Source organism: Sminthopsis crassicaudata, chromosome 1, assembly GCF_048593235.1.
Source record: "Sminthopsis crassicaudata isolate SCR6 chromosome 1, ASM4859323v1, whole genome shotgun sequence".
In the NCBI taxonomy this organism is placed as follows: domain Eukaryota; kingdom Metazoa; phylum Chordata; class Mammalia; order Dasyuromorphia; family Dasyuridae; genus Sminthopsis; species Sminthopsis crassicaudata.
Window position 1 is genome coordinate 723,523,963 of NC_133617.1, and position 22,647 is coordinate 723,546,609.

The following is a 22,647-nucleotide window of genomic DNA, read 5'->3' on the forward strand; positions in this document are numbered from 1 at the left end:
GGTAGACATAATCAGAGAAGTAGCCACATGAGGCCCAGATATCCTTAACCTGGCTAACCAGCTTCTGAATAATTCAGATTTGACTACATTCATATAAGAAAATGTGGAAATGAAGAAGGTCCAGGAGCTGTGCTAAATTTCTGTTAGAGTTCAACTTCTTTTTTGTTTTGGTTTTGCTTTTTCCTCAAATCATACTTTTTTTTTCCTTTAATGGTATAATTTTTTTTGCATGTATTCATTGATGTTTCATATACCATGTGTTTAAAATGTATTTCCCATTTTTGAGCAAGTTTTTTCTTTACACTCACATTTAAAAATTAAAATGTATACACAATTAATATGTGACCCCTTAATTCTATAAGATTGTTCCTTAGAAGTAAACTTATATAACTGGTCTCCCATATACAATTAATCTGCATGTTTTTACTCTCCCCTAAAGTGTACCTAATGAGGACCAATGTAGTCTTAAAGTATGGCCTTAGCTCCTCCTTAATTTTCCTTTCAACAGAGTAAATGGCAAATAAATGATTGGTAGGATTTTTTTTCAAAGAAGTTTATATGCATGAGTTGTAACATGCTACAATAGACTACAGAAGTCATCAATGGTGATCACTAGCAGGGCAGGCCATGCACCAATAAAGGGATTGGGGCATGTACCAGAGAATCAACAGTTTGATTACGCATCTTCCTAATGATTTACCTTTCTGTTTGTCCATTTCACTTACTGATTTTCTATGTATTGTTGCAGACATCTCAACAATGAGCATGCGCTGGACGATAGAAGTACAGCTCAATGTAGAGTACAGATGCAGGTTGTACAGCAGTTAGAACTCCAGGTAAAAGAACATTTATTTTAATATTACCTCAATATTAATCAATTTCCAAATCTTTACAGTGCTGTAATGAATTCTGGTCCACTCATTTTTGATGGAACAGGATATTTCAAAACCTATTGTTGTGATTTTTAAAACCCTTGAGAAAATTTATTCTCATTTCTATTTTCGAAACTGCAATATTAATTTTTAAGTATATTTATATGTATGTGACCCTCTCTCAATTATCCATTTTCTTGATTAAATGTGGTCAATTAGGAGAAGCTTCTTTTTTCCCCACTTACTAGCTGATTCACAAACTGCCTGCAACAGGCCTGATCTGGGCAGAAATTGGAACTTGGGAAGAGAGAGAGAGAGAGAGAGAAAGAGAGAGAGAGAGTGTGTGTGTGTGTGTGTGTGTGTGTGTGTGTGTACACACATGCTCATGTGTAGGCAAGAGGTTAGCAGAGGAGGGGAAATTAAAACAATGTTGTACATTATATAGTTACCAGCAGCCATCGAAAAGCCTATTTTGTATGCAAGACAGCAGTGCGGAGATATATGGAAAGCCCTGGGCTAAGTACAGAAGATAATTACATTTGGAATTTTACTGAGTTAAGTCATTTACAGCTTCAAATAGTTGCAGAGAAAAATCAGCAAAAAAACACACTTAAACTTTTTTGTTGTGATTCTTCAAGACAGAAAGGAATTTTAAAATTGGTTATCAACTTATCTTACAGTGACTGTCTTGGCTTAAGGATTTGCCAAATTTTAATGTTTTCTGAGCCAGTTAAGATTGTAGCATCATTCAGAACAGTGTCTAAACTTAATGCAATATCAGGTTTATTAAAACTAAAGGCCCAATAGCAAAATATCAAAATCTTATTCAAACTCTTTAGTGAAATGTTACTGTAGTGTATTTCTTGACTGTAAAAAAAATAGCTCAGATTTGTTGGGAGATTGAAATGAATGAATTGTCTTTCACCAGCTCATGCTGATACAGTTTAATTAAAGCAAGTTGGATTTGCAGAAGATTGGGACTGTTTGTTTCCATTTTTCTAGAAATAGTACCTGTCTGCTCTTGATTTTCATGTTTATTACTTCATAATTATCCCACATTTAGTTAATAATATGGATTAGTTGATACTTGGCTCATACTTCAATTGGTATACTGATTTGTTATGGTTCACAGAATCATTCCATATCACCAGCTTGAGGTTCTTTCAATCTTTTATAGTTGAAGCACTGATTATCTGGTTTGTGGATTGTCCTGGTTCCTTGCTGCTCTGCTTTATCTTTCTTACCCCCTTTGAGTAGTTTACTTTATAATTGGTTTTTAAAATAGAATGGGTAGAAGACAAGAGGTAGAATATTATTAGATCATCATCATAACTTGTCAGAAGTCCTGATTGAAAACTAGATGGTAAATAGCTGATGCTATTGGCTAAAATTGAGGAATTGGGGATTATGATAGGCTTTCATTTAGTTATGCTATACTCTTTGTTCCTTAGCCTTTACTTCTAGTCATTCAGTTTAAAAGTAGCTTTTAAGCAGCTACTATTTTCTAGGCACTGGGTTAAATGCTGGGGATACAAAGAAAAGCAAAAGATAATCTCTGTTTAAAAGAAAGTCTTAGCTAATAGGAGAGAGAAAGTAAAAACATCTACATACACAACACCTATATACGACCAACTGACAAACTAGAGCCAATCAAGAGAATGAAAACACTAGCATTAATGTAAAAAAAGGTTTCCTTTGGAGGACAGGATTTTAGCTAAAATGTTAAAGAAGTATGTGTAGCCAGGAGACTGAGATGAAGGTAGAAAGAATTCCAGTCCGTAGTAACTAGTGATTTTATACCCTACAGACAAAAACTTCAGGTGAGCTAAGGTTTTAATTACCATGTGTCCCTCAATTTCACCATTGTACATCTTTTATAATGTTTCAAAGAAGTGTCTTTTATTAGTAATTAAACTAAAAGAACTTTGTCACATTTATGGAAAAGGAGGACTAATTCTATGGCCCCTATTTCTTTGCAAAATGAAAATTTGGAATATTTTTTTTTAATTCACTGTTGCAAGAATAAAGTACCCTGGCTGCTTTGACCTCATTCATTACTAGTCTTCTCAACATGATTAACTCTCCCTTTTCTTTCCTCAATGCTTATCTCCATTCCATCCTCTTAGGGCTGCCATATTTTATACTAGGAAGTAGGAAGCATGTCTAGCCATTATGACTATTAGCTCCCCTCTTTACCAACTCCAGGTAACACTAAAAGTTTTCACATATTGACTATGTGCACACAATAAAGATATTAGACTAGGTGATCTCCATTGGTCTTTCCAGATCAAAAGTTTTGTGCTAAGAGAAAGACAAGGTTAGGAAGTTAGCAGATGGAAAATATTTAAGGGTATTTACAGAATATTTTCTTATGGAGAAAAGAATGGAAGGAAATAACCACAGATATTAAATTGAGCATCCCAGGATTTTAGACTGGTTAACACTTTAAAAAAAAAGATTTGTCAGCCAACAAACAATAAGTAAATATTAAATTCATTTGATAATTCCAGGCACTATATTTATTGAGAAAGCTAAAAGACCAAGATAGAAAGAGAAAGAAGAGAGGAGAGGGGAAGGAAGGGAAGGATTTCCTAATATACATGCCACAGGAGACATAAGTCCAGGACATGGAACATATTTTGGGGCTAGCCTACCTTTCAGCTCAGTTGATTCTACTTTCTCTTCAAAAACTGCATCATTTTGTGAGTTATTTTATTCTCATCTTGATTTGAGTATATCTTCATCAAAGCTTTTTAATATGAATTTAAAGTATATATAGAATTTCCAAAATGACTTGCCATTATTATTATTTCAGACCATCCATTTCATTTATAGCCTGCTACCCCCCATTTTGAAAATGAGTAGATACAGATATGGAAAACAGAAGACACAAGGAAAAATAGAAGTCAAAAAAAAATCAGAAAATACCTGATAATCTGGCAGTTGTTCCCTGTATATAGTTGAGTAAAAGACTATAAGCTGCTGGGGTGAGGGGGGTAGGAAAAAATGCTAGTACTTAGCTGAATGGGAGTATCATGGTTTGAAATTATAAAAAAAAAATATTTTGCTTCAACAACTACAGTGGATGTTCATCTATTGGACATGTAAAAAGTTGAAAGGATTGGATTCCTTTTGTTGTTGTTGTTTTTGAGGCAATTGGGGTCAAATCACTTGCTCAGGGTCACAGAGCTAAGAAGTGTTAAGTATCTGAGGTCAGATTTGAACTCAGGTCTTCCTGACTTTAGGGCTGGTGCTCTGTCTACTACACCAACCAGCTGCCCCAAGAATTGTATTCCTTAAATGATTATTTAGTCAAGTACTGAACCATCAGTGGTATGGTATTGGAATGTAGGTAATGGCAAAAATTGTGGTAACCAGAGTTTGTATTTCTTTGCTATCTTTATTGCCTTGTTTACTGTCTGGTGATCAGATGTGCTGCCCTGTTCCAAGTTTAGCTTCATACTGCAAATGCCAGAGTTATATCAGAAAGGTTCTTCAGGGTCATAATATTAACTTGAATTATCAGAATTCAAAAACTGTCATGTGGCCTGAAACTTTTAAAAGAAGTGCATGGCAAAGTCCTAAAAAGTTTGGAATAATTGCATTAAGGGAAAAAGAGATTAGGTAATATCTAGGAATATTGAGGTTTTTCCTTAGGGAATTGCTAATTCTTCCAGCTCTGAAAATTTCCATGTGATCAGACAGAGAATAGTTGCTGTTTCTCAGAATCTCAGGACAGGCAGTGACTAATGGCCATCTTGTCTGACCAGACCTGAACAAGGATTTCCCCCATGTGTCCCTTTGTGGGAGCCATTGCTGGAATTTCTTCCCAGTATTTTCTCTTTGGATAACTTTAGTTATTAGGAAGATGTTTCCTTCTATTCAGCCTAAATAGCTTCTCTACTTTTCACCATTGTTCCCAGGTGAAACCTCAGAGTATAATCCTTTTCTTAAATGACAGCCCTCAAAATATTTTTAATATGGCTCTTTAAAAAAATTTTAAATGGACTAATAACACAAATTAATGCTACTCTATCAAATCCATTTTTTTTTTTTTGGTTGCAAAATCTGTGGTAAATTCAAATAGACTTTACTTGCTGTTTATAAAATGGGCCACTAATTCTCCTTTGCAGATTATTAGCCAATAATATTAAGGTTTAGAAAGAAATCAGCAAAGACCACTTTAGTAACTCTTAGGAGAAAGGGAATATTAATCCTCTTTAGTAAATAAGAGAACCTTAAAAATGCAAAACAAACCTCAAAATCCAGTGGCATAGCTATTTGCTTACTATCAATCATAGATTACTAGCTAAGTGGCTTAGCCAATAGAGGGTGCTGGACCAGGAGTCAGAAATACCATGAGTTCAAATCTAACCTTCAACACTTACTAGCTTAGTGACACTGAGCAAATCATTTAATTTTATATATATATATATATATATATATATATATATATATATATATATATATATATATATATATATATATATATATATATATGCATGCACATATGTGTATATATATCAGTTTTCTTATTTGTAAAATGAGAATAATAATAATGGCAACTATATCACAGGATTATTATAAGGGTCAAATTAAATGATACTTGTAAAGCTTTATGCAGAACTTAAGACATTACATACTAGTCATCGTCATCCTTATTTTTCATTAATTAGATTTCTATAATGGGACCACTATGATTCTTAAATCACTACCAAGTTTGGTTGTTTCTTCCATATTTTTTTGGAAGGTCACACATACATATACAGGTGTTAACAATTGAGGCATATTATGGTCTCAACAGAATAGGTCAATGAGAGACACAAAATTAAGGACACATCATTCCAGATGTTTGGTAAATAGGAAGAGACAACCCCATAGTCCTTTTTTTCTTGAGAAAATGTGGAAAAGTTTATAAACTGATACTAGTGGCAGCTTTTGAACGTTCTGTGAAGTATCTCCCGTCCTCCCTATGTCTCTGCTTCCATGTTGATTAAATGGTAACCTAGGGTCTTAGTAACTCAGTGTTCTCTCCACTTTAAGAGGCCAAAAATAGACTTGTGGATAAGGCCTTCCTAACTATCTTGGCATTAAGAACTATAGATTAGAGTGAAGAATCAGCAAGGAGAAAATGATACATGTCCTGATGACAAAATGAGGCATTAAAATCATCACAAAGCAATTACTATAGCTATTTTACATAAAATAACTTCTTCCTTAAATCATTCTGTTTGTAATCAAACCCATTTCTGATAATATCACTAATAGTATCCATTTTTAGACCTCTGTAACCCCATTTGGGGCAATGTTGATGAGAGCTTCCTCACATCTGTGGCCTGCCAAGCCCCTATGACTTCTTCTGAGTGAGCTCCAATGAATGATGGGGAGGTACTAATAGCACCATGCCTTTAGATTGCAACTGCTTTGTGACCAAAGATGAGGGAGAAAAGGGGGGGAGGGGAACCCTTGGGATTTTTCACTCCTATGTCTTGCATTATAAACCATGAGATTTTATTTTTCATAATTTAAAATGCTGTCTAACTACATGAGCATTAGAATTCCTAGACTATGACTGAGTATTAGTGTGTGTCTGCTTTAAATGTCAAGAGAATCTTTAATAATAACATTTAAGGAATGTTAAAATGGTGACAGAATACAATAAAAGTAAGGAAAATTTTAGATTGGTGGGAAATGAATCTTGTATTGTCCAATACCTGAGCATTATAGGAGGGCTTACAGAAGTTATTTTAAAATATTCACTGTGACTGTGGGGAATCCTTTTTTTTTAAATTGTTAGTTTTATTGACTGGGTCAAAAATAAATGTTTGGTAAGTATTCACTTTGACAAATGAATTCCCCTCTTATTTATTCTTGATTAAACTGTTGCCCTAGTTTTTCTGTCCTCAGAGACTTATGTTTACCTTCCTTGTATATATTCCCCTTAAATAAATTAATGTATATGGATATTCATAGCAATTTTGAAAGCCAAAAAGTGTATTATTTTAATTCCCGAGAAAACAGGTTAGTGTAGTTGAAAGAATATTGGACTAGCACTTGGATGCAAAGTGTCTACATATGATGTAGCTAGCCATGAGCAAGTCACGGGCTTCTATTTTAGGGCTCTGTTTTCCTTCCAAATGACTCTCTTCTAGCTCAAAAATTCTACAAAGTAAAATAAGTAATTACCTTCTCTACTAATTCTTTTCAGGCAGAAATCCACCCCTACTCCATATACTGATCAAATTGGGACTTAAAATTTAGTTATTATGACTACATATAAAATAAGTTTAATCATGAGTCCGATCCAAAGTATGAGTTTTTAATTCATCAGTTTTTTGCCTTGAAGATAGTGATAGAGCTCTCTGTCCTGCAAAGAAAGATGATCAGTATGGTGAAAATAGTACCAACTTTTCTCTATTGCTTAACTTAGTTAATGTATTTGAAATTCAATTTTAGGCCTTAATGATAGAAGGAGGATGAACTAGCTAAGCCAAGGAAGATAAATTCTTGCCCATGCTGAGGGCCCAAAATAAATGAGAACAGGCAGGAGAACTGATTTCATGGACCAGTTTTAAAGTCTGATGTATTGTTCTCCTTTTTATTCCTCTGAGCATCACAGTTGCTTGTTCAGGAAGTTATTGAGCAGTCTGCCATATTTATCAGGCTTTCTCTCCAATTGTTCCTTAATGGGAAGGTACCTCCTGTAGTGACAGTCCAATTCAATAGTAATTTTTTATTAAGACTTCATGGTAGATATTGGGCTACAAAGATAAAAATATCATAGTCCCTCTCTTCATGGAGCTTGCATTCTACCACAGAAAAACATCATTTATACAAATGAGCAGAGGACAAAAGGGAAATACTAATACCTGGATGAGAAGTGCAAGGAAGACTTCAAAGTGAAGGGTGAACTCAAAAGAGACAGGATTCTTGGAAGCACAGCTAAGGATGCAGCATCCAGTTATAAAACAGTAGTCCCATAAGGACAATATTTATAGTTTCTTTATTTAAATATTTTCTTCCTAACATTTGTGTGTTATATAACTATTGCTATTATAATATACATGTAAAGAAAAGTGTATGTATATATATATATATATATGACTTGCTAAATAAAATCATAAATATCAGTTTTTTTTATTTGTTACTAAATCATGTCACTCCATTTGTAATTCTGTCACATTCCCTTTACAATACCCTATGCTTAGTCTACTTTTGACTAAAAATGGGTAACTTAACATTTAAATTACTTTGAAAAAAAATCTCACCCAATGACAGTTGGCTAGGGAAAGTGTACTATGTGTTCATTGGCTCTGTTTCTGCCCTCTTTTCATGGGAATTTGTGTTTCTGAAGGTATTGAAATATATTTACCAAAGATCTCTTGTTCATATTCTCTTATTCTAATGATTCCAAACATAGAGAATGGAGATATTTAGTTTATTTAGTTGTAGGGATCCAATGAGCTAAAAATACATGAAAATCATTGAAAAATTTTAAACACTTCTCTAGTGTTTTGTGTATGTGTGTATACATACATATAGAAACAAGTTGCAGTATTGAAAGCATGGGTAACACTTATATAAATATTGTACATTTAGTAATGTTATATTACCAACAATAATAGCTAATGCAACAGAAAAGTAGATACATTTTCAAATGCTTTCATTTAAGAGCACTTTCTTTATAATGAGTTCTTGAGACAAGTTACAAATGCAGGTATCATTCCCATTCTACAAAAAAAAAAAAAAAAGCTGAGATGTCAAGTTAATAGCTCCAAGTAGCCAATAAGTGACTGGCTTGAACCTCATACTTGGAGCCTTTGACCCTTGCCCCCGGGTCATGCTTTGTTGCTTTATCCTTTAGAACTTGCAAAGCTTAAGAGAAGGGGATGGCATTGAAAATTAAAATTCAGTAACAAACTCCAAGAATATAAAGTAATTTTCATTTAAACCAACTTTATGAAATATTTTACCCCCCAAAGCTCTGAACTATTAAAACTCTCCATTAATGTGTTGTATTTTCTTCTCTTGCCCAGAAGAAATATGGGCCAATTAAATGAGTAAAATATAATGGAAGAGGTAAAACCAGGGTGAAACAATCTGCAAATGGAACAATCCAATTCCATTTGAAGTTACCAAACAATAAGTACCCACTATGTGCCAGGAACTGTGCTAAGAACTAGAGATACCAAGAGACAAAAGGCAGTTACTGCTCTCAAGAACTTTGCAATCTAATGGGGGAGATAACATGCAAATAGCTACATGCAATATATATCAAAATAAACAGGAAATAAGAAGGGGAAAGCACTGAAATTAAGTTGTTAGGGAAAGCCAACTAAGGAAAACTGTTCCTTATAATAAAGGTATAAGAATGTTAATAGAGAAGTCTAACAATTTCTGAACCTGGGGCAACAGTTGCTTGGAATGCCATTGAAACTTGCAGTATAGGCTCATAGGGAATGCTGCAAAAGGAAAGTAATTCCCAGTATGAGGTTGCTTCTATTTCTTGCTACGCTTGACCCTGATAAGAATGGGTAGTAGGAAGCACCTTCAAACCAATGTATTTTATGCCCTCTAAATTTTCCATCCTGTCACAAAGACCCAATCACCTACCTGAGTGTATAGCTTTGGTTTTGAATTAGACCTAAACAATGCATTTTTACTTAGCCTAGTTTTATCACTTTTCCTTTCAATCATGATCAACCAATATGATACAACTTTAATCAGAATAATGAAATATTACTCAAATAAACATTTATTTAAGTGCCTATCACTTGCACTGAGGATATAAAGCCAAAATGGTCCCTTTCTTGGAGATGCTTATATTCTCCTGTAAAGATTCACCACAAGAGATTTACTATGTGGCAAGTCAAAAAACTCTTATTAAACACTTACTGTATGCCAGACACTGTGGATACAGGGGAAAAAAAAAAAAAACAACAACAACAACCAAAAAAATAGCCCCTGTAGTTCACAATGGAATGGGAGAGATGGCATATGAACAGTTATGTACAGACAAGATGTATACATGATAATGTGGAGGTAATCTTAAATGGATATCAGTAGCTTCAAGGGAGATTAGAAAATGTTTCTTACAGAAGTTGGATTTTTAGCTGAAACTTGAAGAAACTTTTATCAGTTAATATTATACATTCAATCTTCCAATTAATCTCAGATATTGATTTAAAATTTGGGTCCCTGTCTAGGAAATATAAGAGAGAGTGTGACATAGCAGATAAAGAGCTGGCCTTGAACTCAGGGTTGACCCGATTTGAAGTCTTCCCTTAGACAAGAACTGGCTGTGTGACCTCTGCTTAACCAGTCACTTTATCTAGACAACCCTCTATAGACTGTCACTTAGACAAAAGGGATTGACCTTTGTCGATAGAGGGAATTTCCTCTTCCTCATAAGATTCTCTATAACAATGAAATCACAGATTCAGACCCTATCTCTATCCTCTTCCAGTATATTTTTTAAAGATCAACTTTTTTCCCCCCTTGGATATTATAGATAAACTAATTTTTTAAATGGTATATCTATTTCAGTATTTCTCACTTAATGACCAAAATGTAGATTTAAGTAAGCCTAGCTATTTTGAAACATTTGTGTCCCAAATCTGGAGAAACTTACATATAAAACAAAGTACTCCTGCAGAAAGACCTTCATTCCTGACATTTTAATTGTTCTCGCTGAATCACTGTTGGAAACCTCACATTCCTTTAGTATTATGTATTGTGAACATCTTTTCGTTTGGCTATTCAATAACTTGCTAGAGAACAGAGCATGAGTGACATAAAGTTGTTCCTAATATGGTAACATTTTCATTTCCTGTTTGTTGAAAGATAAATGCTAAGGCTCTAAGGCTTTTTTATTTCTCCCTGAACTACAAGGGGAAAAGAAATTTAATGTGATATGGATTGGAATGGACCAACCAGTTAGGATAAAATAAGATAAAAATGTCTTCTACTCTTGTTTGCTTTTGGACCCATTTTAAAAGAACAATTTAATTTAAAAATCTCATTCTTAATTGATTTTAAATGATTCTTGGATTAATTATATAACAGGACAAAAATCCATTGTCCAAATTCAGACCACATCTAGCCTTAAAGCATTTCTTCCACTCTTAGACCAGGTAGTATTGGGATGAATATGACTTCCCTTTTCAAAATAAATCTGTAACCTGACCCTTCCCCCCACTATTTTTGTAGAAATGGCTCAGTGGATTCAAGTCTGTGCCTTACTTTTTCCTCAATTGTTCCTTTATCATCTTCTCTCAAGTACTTTTACTTTCTCTCTTGCAAAAAAGGTGCCTTCACTTTCCCCTTAGTTCCTTTTGCCAGATCTTTTCTTGGCCTATCAAAATACTTTAGGAGCAAATCTGCCCCCCAAGGTCTGTTCTTAGGCAGGGTAGAGGAAATCATTCAACAAATATTTAGTGAGCTACTACTATTTGCAAAGAACTGAAAAATTCCTTTTCTTTTAGGAGAAAATTACATCCTGACTAGATGAAAGTATACGAGGGGCTTGGAATTTTGACAAAATGAGCGTCTTCCAACTTTATTCCAAAGAGAGACCTGACATTCTATGCACTGTTGTTAGTTGTCGTGTGGTTTCCTAGAGCAGAAAATATTTGCCCTCACACTCTATGAATATCCTAGTACTTCACCACTGTTTTAGGATGTGTATAACAAATTTGAGGTTAATTTTGCATAAACTGTGTTCATTTGTCTGGGTGTATGTGTCTGTGTGTCTGTGTTTTACTGTTGCAACAAAGAATTTATGAGATTTAGCTGCATAACTCATTTTCCCTTGGCTTTTCTCTGAGTAGGATTGGTTAATAGACATGATTCACTGTTGTCTTCTAGCTGTCAGAGCTACAATGAACCCCTTGGTGCCAGCAGGTCTAGAGCTCCCCAGTTAAGAGTCTAATGTATTTTGTATTGAGAAATACACTGGGCATCACAAATTAGTTTTAGTTTGGCAATAGGCATATAGATTTCAAAACAATTAAGCAATAAAAACTGTTTGGTCATGCGCTATGGTGCCAAAAGTTTAATTAGAAATAAGCATCATTTGGGATGTTAAAGCTGTAATGTATTTTATTCATAAAAATAATGACATTCCTTGTCTGCCCTCCCTCTAGCTTGCAAAAGACAAAGAGCGCCTACAAGCGATGATGACCCATCTCCATGTAAAGTCAACTGAACCCAAAGCCACCCCTCAGCCTGTAAGTACCAATATGTAGGATGATAAACTCAAAACCTTTCATTGTAGTCTCCTTTCTGCCCAAGAAGAAGTATGTTCCACTTTGAAAAAGTGTCAAGGAAAATAAAGAAATGCTCCTCTGTAATCACATGACAATGACTAGAAGATTATTAACTTGGGTTGATTTTAAGGAATTCATCATTTCTCACTCTTCCTCTCTCTTGAAGGTTTTTTTTTTTTCTCATTTATTCAACAAGCATTTTAGTGTTCTACTGTGTTTCTAGGCACTGAAATTGATGCTAAGGATGCAGAGACAAAAATAAATTTTCTCTGGGAAGGAGGGGAGAGAGATAGTAAAGTAAGCATACTTACTTTCCAAAATTAAGTATAAAACATATACAAATAAAGCATCATGAAACAGTAGAAATAATACTGACTCTGCAGTCCAAGTGCATGGATTCCAGTCTGGCTTTGACTGTTTGACCCTTCTGGGCAAATTGCTTAACTTCTCCCAGTCTTAATTCCTTCATCTTTAAAATGAGGATCATATTTAATGGATTCCAAGGCCCCTTCCTGCTTCTAAGCCTGCAAGACCATTTCTGCAATATCTGGGTGCCTCAGTTAAACCTTATGTGGGATATAGCATTTGACCTGAGTCTTACTGAAAATTATAGATTCTAAGAGTAGGAGATGAGTGAAAGGGAATTTATTCCAAATCTAAGGGTAAGAGAATTAAACTTAAAGGGACTTCAAAGTGATCAGCTTTCATGTAGAAGTGGGTAATATTAAATGAAAGCCCATTGTCTTCTGAGCTTAGGTAGTTGATCTAAATCCTGAATGATGTTATCTTAACTAAAGGCTTCTTCTTGGGCCTCATCTCATATTGCAAATTGTTACTTTAATGGTTGTGCTTCCCAAATTTGTATATTTCTTTAAGATTTCCTAGTAGTTTTAACTGATTATTCAAAATGGAGAGAGTGCTTTGGTTCTTGATTTTAAGATTTGTCAGATTTAAAGGTACACTGCCTTTATTTGATTTTTGCCTTGAGTCACTGTGTGAAAATTAATTGAGCGTTGACAATCTATAGTTAGTACTAGCAATTTTAATCAATATGCAATGATGCAGCATAATGGCAAAGTATTGGTTTATCTGTTTTGACTGATTTTTTTCTATAAATAAAGCAAACACACACCCATATATGTATGATTTATGGTGATAGAAATAAAACGGAGTCAGACTATTAACCCAGCAAATATGGTAGCCTGCCAAGATGCAGTTGGCAGACAAAATTAATGTCTGAAACAGAACACATTACAGAGATATAGAACATAAAATCATTAAACACTCCGCACATCCATTTTTACTAGAATAGAATTCTCCATTTCCATGTATTCTATAATAAATGGCTACAAAAGTCATGCGTAGGCTCCTAGAAAACAGCTCCCCAACTTGACATAACTGTGGAATCCAGAGTCAACTCTCTTGGTCACTTTTTCATTTAGGAAGGGATCTAGGAGAAGCTTGAACCCAGTGAAGCAAATTCATTAAATCCCTGAAATTACTTGGGTGACCTCTTGTCAGATGAGTTCAACCAGTCGCAAAGAAAACTTCTTGCCAGGAAACTATCTGAAAATCGTCAAATCATTCTGGTCTGCAGGTGAAAGTTTCCTTTCAAGATGACCTTCCATGTGTAGACCTAGCAATATGGAAGAGAGAATAAGATTTGGCTTCTGTCTTTCTTTCTAGATGGATGAAAAATAACAATGGCAGAATAATGCTTGGGTTGCAAAACACTAGACACAGGAACCTTTCCAAACAGCAGCGCCCCCACAGGAAGAGGGATTTAAAAACTAAGGAGAAGTAATTGCAAGGAGTCACGTATTGCTCAACTAGTGATCAGTTCAGAGTATTGGCAGGCAGCACCATATGCAAGCCTACTTTAATGAAATCGGCTACAAAAATACCAGTTGGTGTCGCCATGAAGACTAGTGGTAAGCCGCCAATAAACAGGGAATGGCAGCTGAAAAAAAAAAAAATGAACAGGGAAAGAAGGTTTGTCTTGATTGGTATTAAAAAAAATGTTTTACATTCTAGAAAATTATAGCTTTGATGGGGACCTCCTACTAAATTTATTTTTAACTGCTCTATTGAAAATTCTGTACCACTAGTCAACATTATCTCTCAGTTGCTCAGCACAGTGTTTCTTTATTAAAAGAAATAGGCACGAATATTTTTGACTGAAAAATTAATAGCTTTTGAATTCATACACAGCAGGTTTTCTTTTGCAAAGAAGTCCAATATCGCTGCACAGCACTTCTATAACCATTTATTTAGAGTCCAAGTCAAGCCTTTGACAGCCAGAGCAGTGTTACAAGCCAACATAAAGAACTCCAAGATGTAAACCAACAATAGGCAGTCTGTGTGAGGTTTGCCATTGTCAAATACATAGATTGTTTGGATTAGTTTATGTAAATGTACTGTTGTATTACCCTTTGAAAAAAAAAAGATCACATTTGTATATGAAAAGTGGTTTCCTTCACAGGCAGCATTATAAATTCCTTATCCTTTAACTTACATGTTAGAAGTAAAAATTGGTGCCTGACAGGCCTATATTGTGTGACATTCTGTTGTTGGATTGAAACTGCCTTCTTTTCATTTATTGAAAAATAGAAAATTTTATTATAGATACCATCTTATAAATCAGAAATTATTAAAATATGTATAGCTGAAGCATCTGGAAATTAATTATAAAATATAGAAGTACGATATTTTGCATAAATTTTGTCTTCCTTGTGAAAAAAATACGCATGCCCTGCAAACTCCCAATTCTTTTAACTTCATGGTTCCAGGGATATCTGGTGACCATGTCTGTTGGATGGAACTTTCATGTGTGGTTAATTTATTCCTCCCTAAATAATAGAATACTAGATGTGGGTCAGGATTAATATCCTTATGTATATCTCTTCATTTTCAACCATTCTTGATGAAGGATTCAAACCCAGAAGAATATTTGGCCTATCCAGTGGTATGGTAGTTTATTAAAAATATTTTTTTCTGTTTCTGGTTAAAGGATTTTTAACTTATTTTATAGAAAGTAAAGTCAAGCCTCTTACTTGGAAAAGAATTTTGTTTGTCCAGCATTTGTGTCCTCATTCCTCATTTAGTTATATGATATAAGGTGCTCCAGCACTTTTGGATACTCAGAATAACAGCCTATCCTAGACCTTCTTTTTGGCATTGTCTACTAAAACAAGTACTCTTTCTTCTCCCTTGCCAATCCAGAATTGTTAAATAGGTTTTTTTTTTTACTCATCTTGTACCTCAAGACATCAGAAAAAGGGTCATTCTTTTTAATCATCAGTGAGTTATGTTGCCTTGACTAGTTTTCAAGTCAGTTCAGTTCCTACTTTATCCCAGGAATTGCAGTCAATGCTTTGGCATCCACAGACCAAACCAAAGCCAGCCCTGCTCTCACGGTGCTTACCTCAGGTTTCCAAGGGGTGACCCTCCACAATTCCATCTCCACCTGCCTGCTTATACTTTTAGAATTCCCTAAAGGAGAATAAAACCCTTCCCCACAATATAGAAATAAGGCTTCAAGTGAAAAACATATTTAAGAAGACAATATGTTGGTGTATGGGACTCATCTGAGAGCCTTTCATTAAAGCATGAGAGGACTTGGAGCACCTCAAATTTCAAGAAAATGAAAAAAGGAAGGAAAAGAATACTTAAGGTTGAAGGGAAAGTCAGGCAAGGAGCTTGCCTATTTGTCAAGTATTACCCATTGGAAGGACATTTGCTGGGTCACGAGGATATATAGCAACAGTTGTTGGTACACACAAAATATCCCCTTGGAAGATAATGTTTTAGTGTATGTGTGCACACAGAAAAGAATTCCACTGTTTTGAGTCTTTCTGCTTGGATCCATTGAGAGCGAATCATACCTTTTTCACTAAGGATATTCAAGCAGAAATAAGATCAGTTTATCCTTGATGTTGTAGAGAAGTAGAGTTTCAGGTAGAGTTGGTATTAAATAGTCTCTTAAGTTTCTTACTGAGATTATGATCAATATTTACAGTAAATTAAAATATAGATTGTAATAAATTTGGTTGATGGTTTGGATGCAGTTACATTTTCAGCCCAAAATTTAAGGAAATATCACTGCCTATTGTTAGAAAGTGAATATCTACCTCTTTTACCCAAAGAGTTTCACATTGACCTCCTCCAGAATAAATGCTGTAATCATTAGGGTATAATCTGCTGAAGTATTTCCTTTGAGCATTGTGCACACTACAAAACAATTAACAACAACTTAGTCATCTCTTCATTTTGACTTTTTTTTCTAATTAGTTAAAAAAAAAAACTTTAGTAGACTTCACTGTCAGGAAAACCATAAGTGATATTTTATGATATTGGTTAAAGTCGCAGTCTGCTTTGGAATATTACCTAATATTGAAGTGTATCTCACTATACAGAGGGGGAAATAGTATTCTTTTATACCAGTGGACAAGTAATTATGTGTACCTGGTAGTACATCCATCTTTATGAAATTGACATAAAACATTTACAGGGACTTGGGCATTTTAAATGAAATGCTCTGTTAGATATTCCTTTTTTATGTATTTTCTTTTACTCCACCATAGCAATTAGGACTGTTTGGAAAGTGTTTTTAGCAACTGTAAAAACAAAGTATCCAAAAAGCCTTTTAACTGTTGAAGTAATGACTGGGCATTCTAGTTACTGTAACTATACTTTATAGTTTGAAAAATAATGTAATACAGCGGTGAAAAGAGATTCTCAAATACGGCACACAAAAGCCGTTTTTATATACTGTTTTTCATTAAGTCCCACTCCTCAACTTAGGTTTCTTTAGTATCACTGCCAATAATAACACCTGCTAAATGATCCCTCTTTGCCAGAGCCAGCATCTAATATAGCAGTGTGTCCAGACTAAAATAGTAAAGGAAGACACCATCTCTTGACAAAGCCTTAGGCCACCACCCACTGCACTGCCCTCCCCTCTGTGTGGGAACTCCCCTGCTGCCTTTAGAAACAGGTTTTAAAGAAGAGTGATTAATGTCCAGACATTCTCAGCAGTTACAGCATCAGCTTTAGCTCTGATCTGACCAGCAGTACTGATGGCAGACAAGCTGGTTCCCCAAACCAGCCACGCCGTCCTACTGTTCTGCACAATCAGGACGTTTGGTACTTGGTTTTCAGCCTTGGCTTTTGTTCCTGTAAGACAGAAATGAACACAAACAAAAATAAAATTGACTTCTTATGGAGCCACTTAAAACAAGTCCATTTCTGTCAAGGAGTTGCCCTCGCTGGTTTGTTTATGAAAATTGTTGGTGACTCACACATCATCTTGAAAAGGGAAAGAAGGTTACTGTTTAGCAGTAAAGGTTAATAAAAAGTATTAGGCAGGATATTGAAGGTTGATACAATCATAATAGCTTATGGAAATGTTCTATTAGTTAATGTTTCCTTGCTTATTATTTAGCAGCTCAACTTCCAGGGGAGGAGATCTGTCTTCCAAGTGCAAATAACTTTCTTAATACAAAGAAAATAATAAAACTTGGAGTTTCTTCGGCCAGCTTCAGCGACATGGATCTCTGAAAGTTTCAGGGAGGCTATCTTAAGCCGAAATCACCACATGATGGAAATTGCTGCAAACAAAATATTAGGTGTTACCGACTTTTCTAAACATAGCAACTTCTTTTTAAATAGAAAATGAACACAATAAGAAAAATCAGGTTTCCATCAGGAAAAGAAACCCTCCCAGTCCAATCCCTTCCTGCTCTTTGCCCCTGTATAATTATCTTCTAAAACCTCAACTGCAATCAAAAACCAAGCACACACACACACTTTCATTTCTAATTGATGATTATATTAAGATTTAATAGTTTACAATTAAGATGAATATTTCAAGATTACAACAAAACCAACACTATTCATAATTTGTGCTTATGTTCTAATTCCATAATTAATTTTTTGTCTGCATTTTCTAGATACCCCTTAATTAAAAAAAGGAAGTTTGGGATGAAAATAGAGCCTTTCTCTAATCCTTCCCCCACCCCCCAGTATTTTCTTTCCTGTGACCTCAGTCTTAGAAGATCATTCCCTCTTTCAAAGCAAGTTGATAGTATCATCAAACAGAAGGGGTAAAAGTAAAACTTGGGTAGCAGCTGACAGGGTCGCCATGGTCACCATTTTCTTGACTTGGGAGTTGGTCCACGTCACTGACGGTTATGAGAGAGGAAGCCCCCAATATTCTGGAGTCCCAGCCTTGTGTTCTTTTCCTCACAGACTGCAGTCATGTTTAATTTGGAAACTGGGCTCTTTTGGCAAATTAGCAATTAGAACAATTTTGTGGGAATATGTATATGTGTCATTAGTTTTCCTGCAAATTAATAGCAAGAGCAGAGGTCAGGCAGAAATTTTCCACTTGACTGCAGCTCCTCTGTTGAGATTTGGCACTTTGTTTTGGAACGGCCACAGCTGCTCCAAGCCACACTCTTCCTCTAGGAACTGTCTTTTAATTAGTTTACCTCATAGCCATTATTACAAATATTACTGCCTTCCCTCCTTGAAATAGAATTACTGTTTCTACAAAATATTCCAGTGACATCTTGCACCACTGCACATTGATGGTGGGGGTCATTCGAATGCAGCGTTTAATCATTAGATCACCTCCATAAGCATCTCCTAATTAGAGTCCTTACAATACAATTTTATCTGGTAATTAGCTGAGATTGGCTGCTTCCTCTGTAGCTTATTAGTAGCAGCCCAGCAGTGGGTGTGAATCACAGTGTCATTTGTCAAGCCTGTTAAAGTCCCCTCTCCCTCTCCTCTTTTTCACTATTTATTTCTCGTTGCTACCTGTGCTCCAAAGCTTGAAGAAATGTTACTGACTTCCAGTTCTTCCAGTGGAGAATAGTGACCTTTATAGAATTTTTTTGGTCTTCTAGTAGAAGCAGACCAAGTATTAAGCTTTTTATAAAGTAAAATAGTTGAACACCTTTTGAAATGGATGTGAAATGTTATCACTATGACTTTTCCAAAGGAAGAAATCATTCACTGTCTTTATACACATATACTAAAATGCTTTGGGTTTACTAGCACTTATCAAATGTTTGAGTGGTGTTTGATTTTGTACATCAGAAATAAAATCAAGTGAGTTTGATATTTTTCTCCCCCCCCCCCCTTCTGAAATATAACAAAGTTGGTCTGCTCTGGCATCATGAAAGCTAGTGTTTACTCATTGTTAAATTTTAGTATTACTTCTCTCACAAAAAAAAAAAAAAATATATATATATATATATATATCTATTTATATATATATATATATACATATATATATATAAATGACCTACTCATTCATGAAACACTAAATAATATATTTAAATTACAAAGAAAAAAACCAAGCAGTATAAATGAAAACTTAAAAAAAAAAAACCCAACACTCTCCAATAAATTAGTTCAAAGGGGGAGCCTATAAGCCAAATTAGAAGTGGTAATGATTTGTTCACTTTGTTAGCTGATTATTAAGGAAATCATAAGATAAGCTCTGCCATTTTAGGAGTCTGTCTGCTACCATGTTTTTTTTTTTTTTTTTTTCTCTCAAAGCAGGATGGCTCCAAGCAGGGACCTTCTGGCACAGTCACATCTGCAGAGATTCTTGGTTTCATGAATTAATTTCTTTGGAGTTTTTGCTTAAATTGATGCTTATGTGGACTGTGGCAGGCTGAGTCGATTGTTTTGAGTATGGTACTAATGAAACCAAGCTCATGGGTCACATCCCAATGGGGGTCAGTTGGCTTTATCCTTCTCCATTGCCATAGTCTGCTCCCTTAACCCTGGCCAACAGTCAGGTAAATGTGAGCCATGAACTACAAGGGTAAGCCCTTCAGAAGGTTATGGTTGGATAATTGCAAATGTAACCAGCAAAAAGGAGAGGGGGTGGCTTGGGGACAGGTAAGAAAACTGTTTTAAGTAAATGGTTTTGCTTGATGGAGAGTCACTAGTGTCATCTTCTATTCAGATAAAACATTTAAGTGCCAGAAGGCATTAGGCATTGGAGATCCTCTCTCTCTCTCTCTCTCTCTCTCTCTCTCTCTCTCTCTCTCTCTCTCTCTCTCTCTCTCTCTCTTCTCCCCCCTCTGGCCTTAAAATTAAGATATTTTATTTGCACATATGTAACATGCATAAATGAGTAAATACAAGGTAATTAGAGGGAAAAGGAATGTTAATAGAGTAGAAGAAAAGGAATCCAGAAAGATTTCCCCCCCAAAAAAATGCCACCTGAGGATCTCCAAGACGCAGAAATAAGCAGTAGAGAAGAGTTGGGATTTAATCTGAGAATGGAGGGAGAAAGTAGATGTGGTACTTTAACTGAAGTGGAAGATGAAATATGTAGAGTTTGGTAAACAACTATTATTTTATATATGGAAATGGGAATAATGCATTAAGATATGTAACCTCTGGATATTTTAATTGATCCATTTTGTTTTGGGATGATAGGCTTTTCAATAAACAACTCCCTGGAAAATCATATATCTACTATAAACCATTATGGAGGACTGCTTGATGGAATAATTACAATAATGTTAATTTCCACTTTTATTTTGTTAAGCCTCTTCTTTCAATCTTTTGATAATAGTTTTGAGATTAGGTTTTTTTGCCTCTAAGTCTGTCTTCATTTAAGCACTCCTGCATGTCATTCTTTTGCCTCTCCTTCACTCCACATCATGGACTTCCCATATTTCTCTGATTTAAGTTGTATTCAAACTCCCTTGTTGTGCTACAATATTCATTTACACTTATATGTCACTACCTGCTAAACTCTGACTCAATTGTTTTCCTCCACTTTATCGTTATTACACATATTGTTGCCATGACTTTTTTTTAAATGGTAAACATGAGCCTTTTCTTGCTGTCAGTAACTCCTTGAGGCACAAACTCTGTTGATTAAAAAGTGTGAGCAATTCTTTAACTTTTCCTACAGAATTTCAAAATTATTTTCCAGAACTAATCTCTGCTTTTTTTCCCATTGTATTTTATTTTAGAAGTTAATATCTCCTGAATCTTTTGGAATTTCTTTTTAAAACAGAAAAAGAATATAAAATATTAAACTATAATGGCATTCTGAATACAGTAATTAATACTTTTTATTCTCTTAACTATTTTTCCAGTGTTATCAGAAACCAAATAAGTGTTTACAATCTCTAATATACAAATATGTTTTGAGATTCTTTTTATGATGTAGAAATTGGATCTTTTAGATATATTTGTCCACCTGCATATATTTTAATTTTAATCACAGATCAACCAATGACCCTTAATAAGTGGCATGACATAGAAATATAGAGATACATAAATAAATACTTTATCCGTGTTATTTATTACGAAGGATAAAACTATTTTAAAATTATTTCATCAACAAAATATTAAGGAACTGATTTATCAGAATAGTGATGTGGAACTTCTATCGATGCAAATTTCAGGCCATTCGTAATTGATAGTCTTGGAAATATAAAGCATAGTGAAGCATGTAAGGCTTTTTGTTTTTTACTTGTGTGTATCTGAGTATCAAAACATTTGTGCCTGCTATTATAAGATATGTATTAAAACCAGGTGTCATTTTTATTTTTCAGAATAGCCAAATTAAAAGTCTGTTCTTCCCCATCTCTCCCACATGTGCACAGAAACATCTATGGAATTGTGACAAATTCTAATTATTTGTATTTTGTATAGAACATTTTGTTCAGAATAATGGTCAGAATATTTTGAGATAGAAGCACAGATAGTTAACACCCTGCTCTTCTTTGAAACTTTTGTAATAAAATATTTTGTTTTTCTCAACTGGATCCACTTGAACTCGTCTTGTCATTTAAAGCTCTTCATATGCCTTCTACCTCTCTTCCCAGTCTTATTTCCCATTTGCTCCATCATGGTTTCAATGCTTCAGCTAAACTGCTCACCTACCTGTGCCCCAGTGTTTTGTCCATTCTGTGATTTATACCTGAAAGATACTTCCTCTCTCCCTTCATGTCAGTTCAGTTAAGCACCTAATTTGTACCCCAGATACTCTGATATTCAAAGTAAAAACAAATGCCCATACCTGCTATGTCATTTAGTTTCTTAATAGAATCTGCAGCTTCCTTTAATACTAACATAGATCCCATTGACTAGTGAGGCCTTTCATAATGCCCAGCTGTTCTCTTCCTCTTGAAATTATTTTCTATTTTAAAATCCATTTGATATTTTCTTATCTGTGATCGTGTTGTGTCTCACTAGTAGATTGTAAAGCCCTTGAGGGCAAGGACTCTTCATTTTTGTCTTTCTCTCCCACCCAGTGATTCTGTGTCTGACACAAAGAAAGTGCTTAATAAATGTTGGTTAAATTAGAAAATTCTAAAAATTGAAAATTAGCAGACACCCCCATTTCTATGAATAGCATTGTAATGTGAATTAATACATATGGTAAATAATCTTTTCTGGGTTTTTATCAGTCGTACACTGGAATCATGAAAAGGTCATTTTTCAAAAAAGCCCTGAGTTTGAAA

General features: G+C 34.7%; 1 protein-coding gene across 1 annotated transcript in view; it reads left to right on the forward strand.

Annotated features, from left to right (window-relative positions):
• Positions 1 to 22,647, forward strand: part of FOXP1 (forkhead box P1) — a 265,651-nt gene that overhangs the window by 222,969 nt on the left and 20,035 nt on the right. The window contains 2 exon segments of the mRNA XM_074284103.1: positions 749 to 836; positions 12,017 to 12,100. Coding sequence (XP_074140204.1) covers positions 749 to 836; positions 12,017 to 12,100 — 172 coding nt within the window.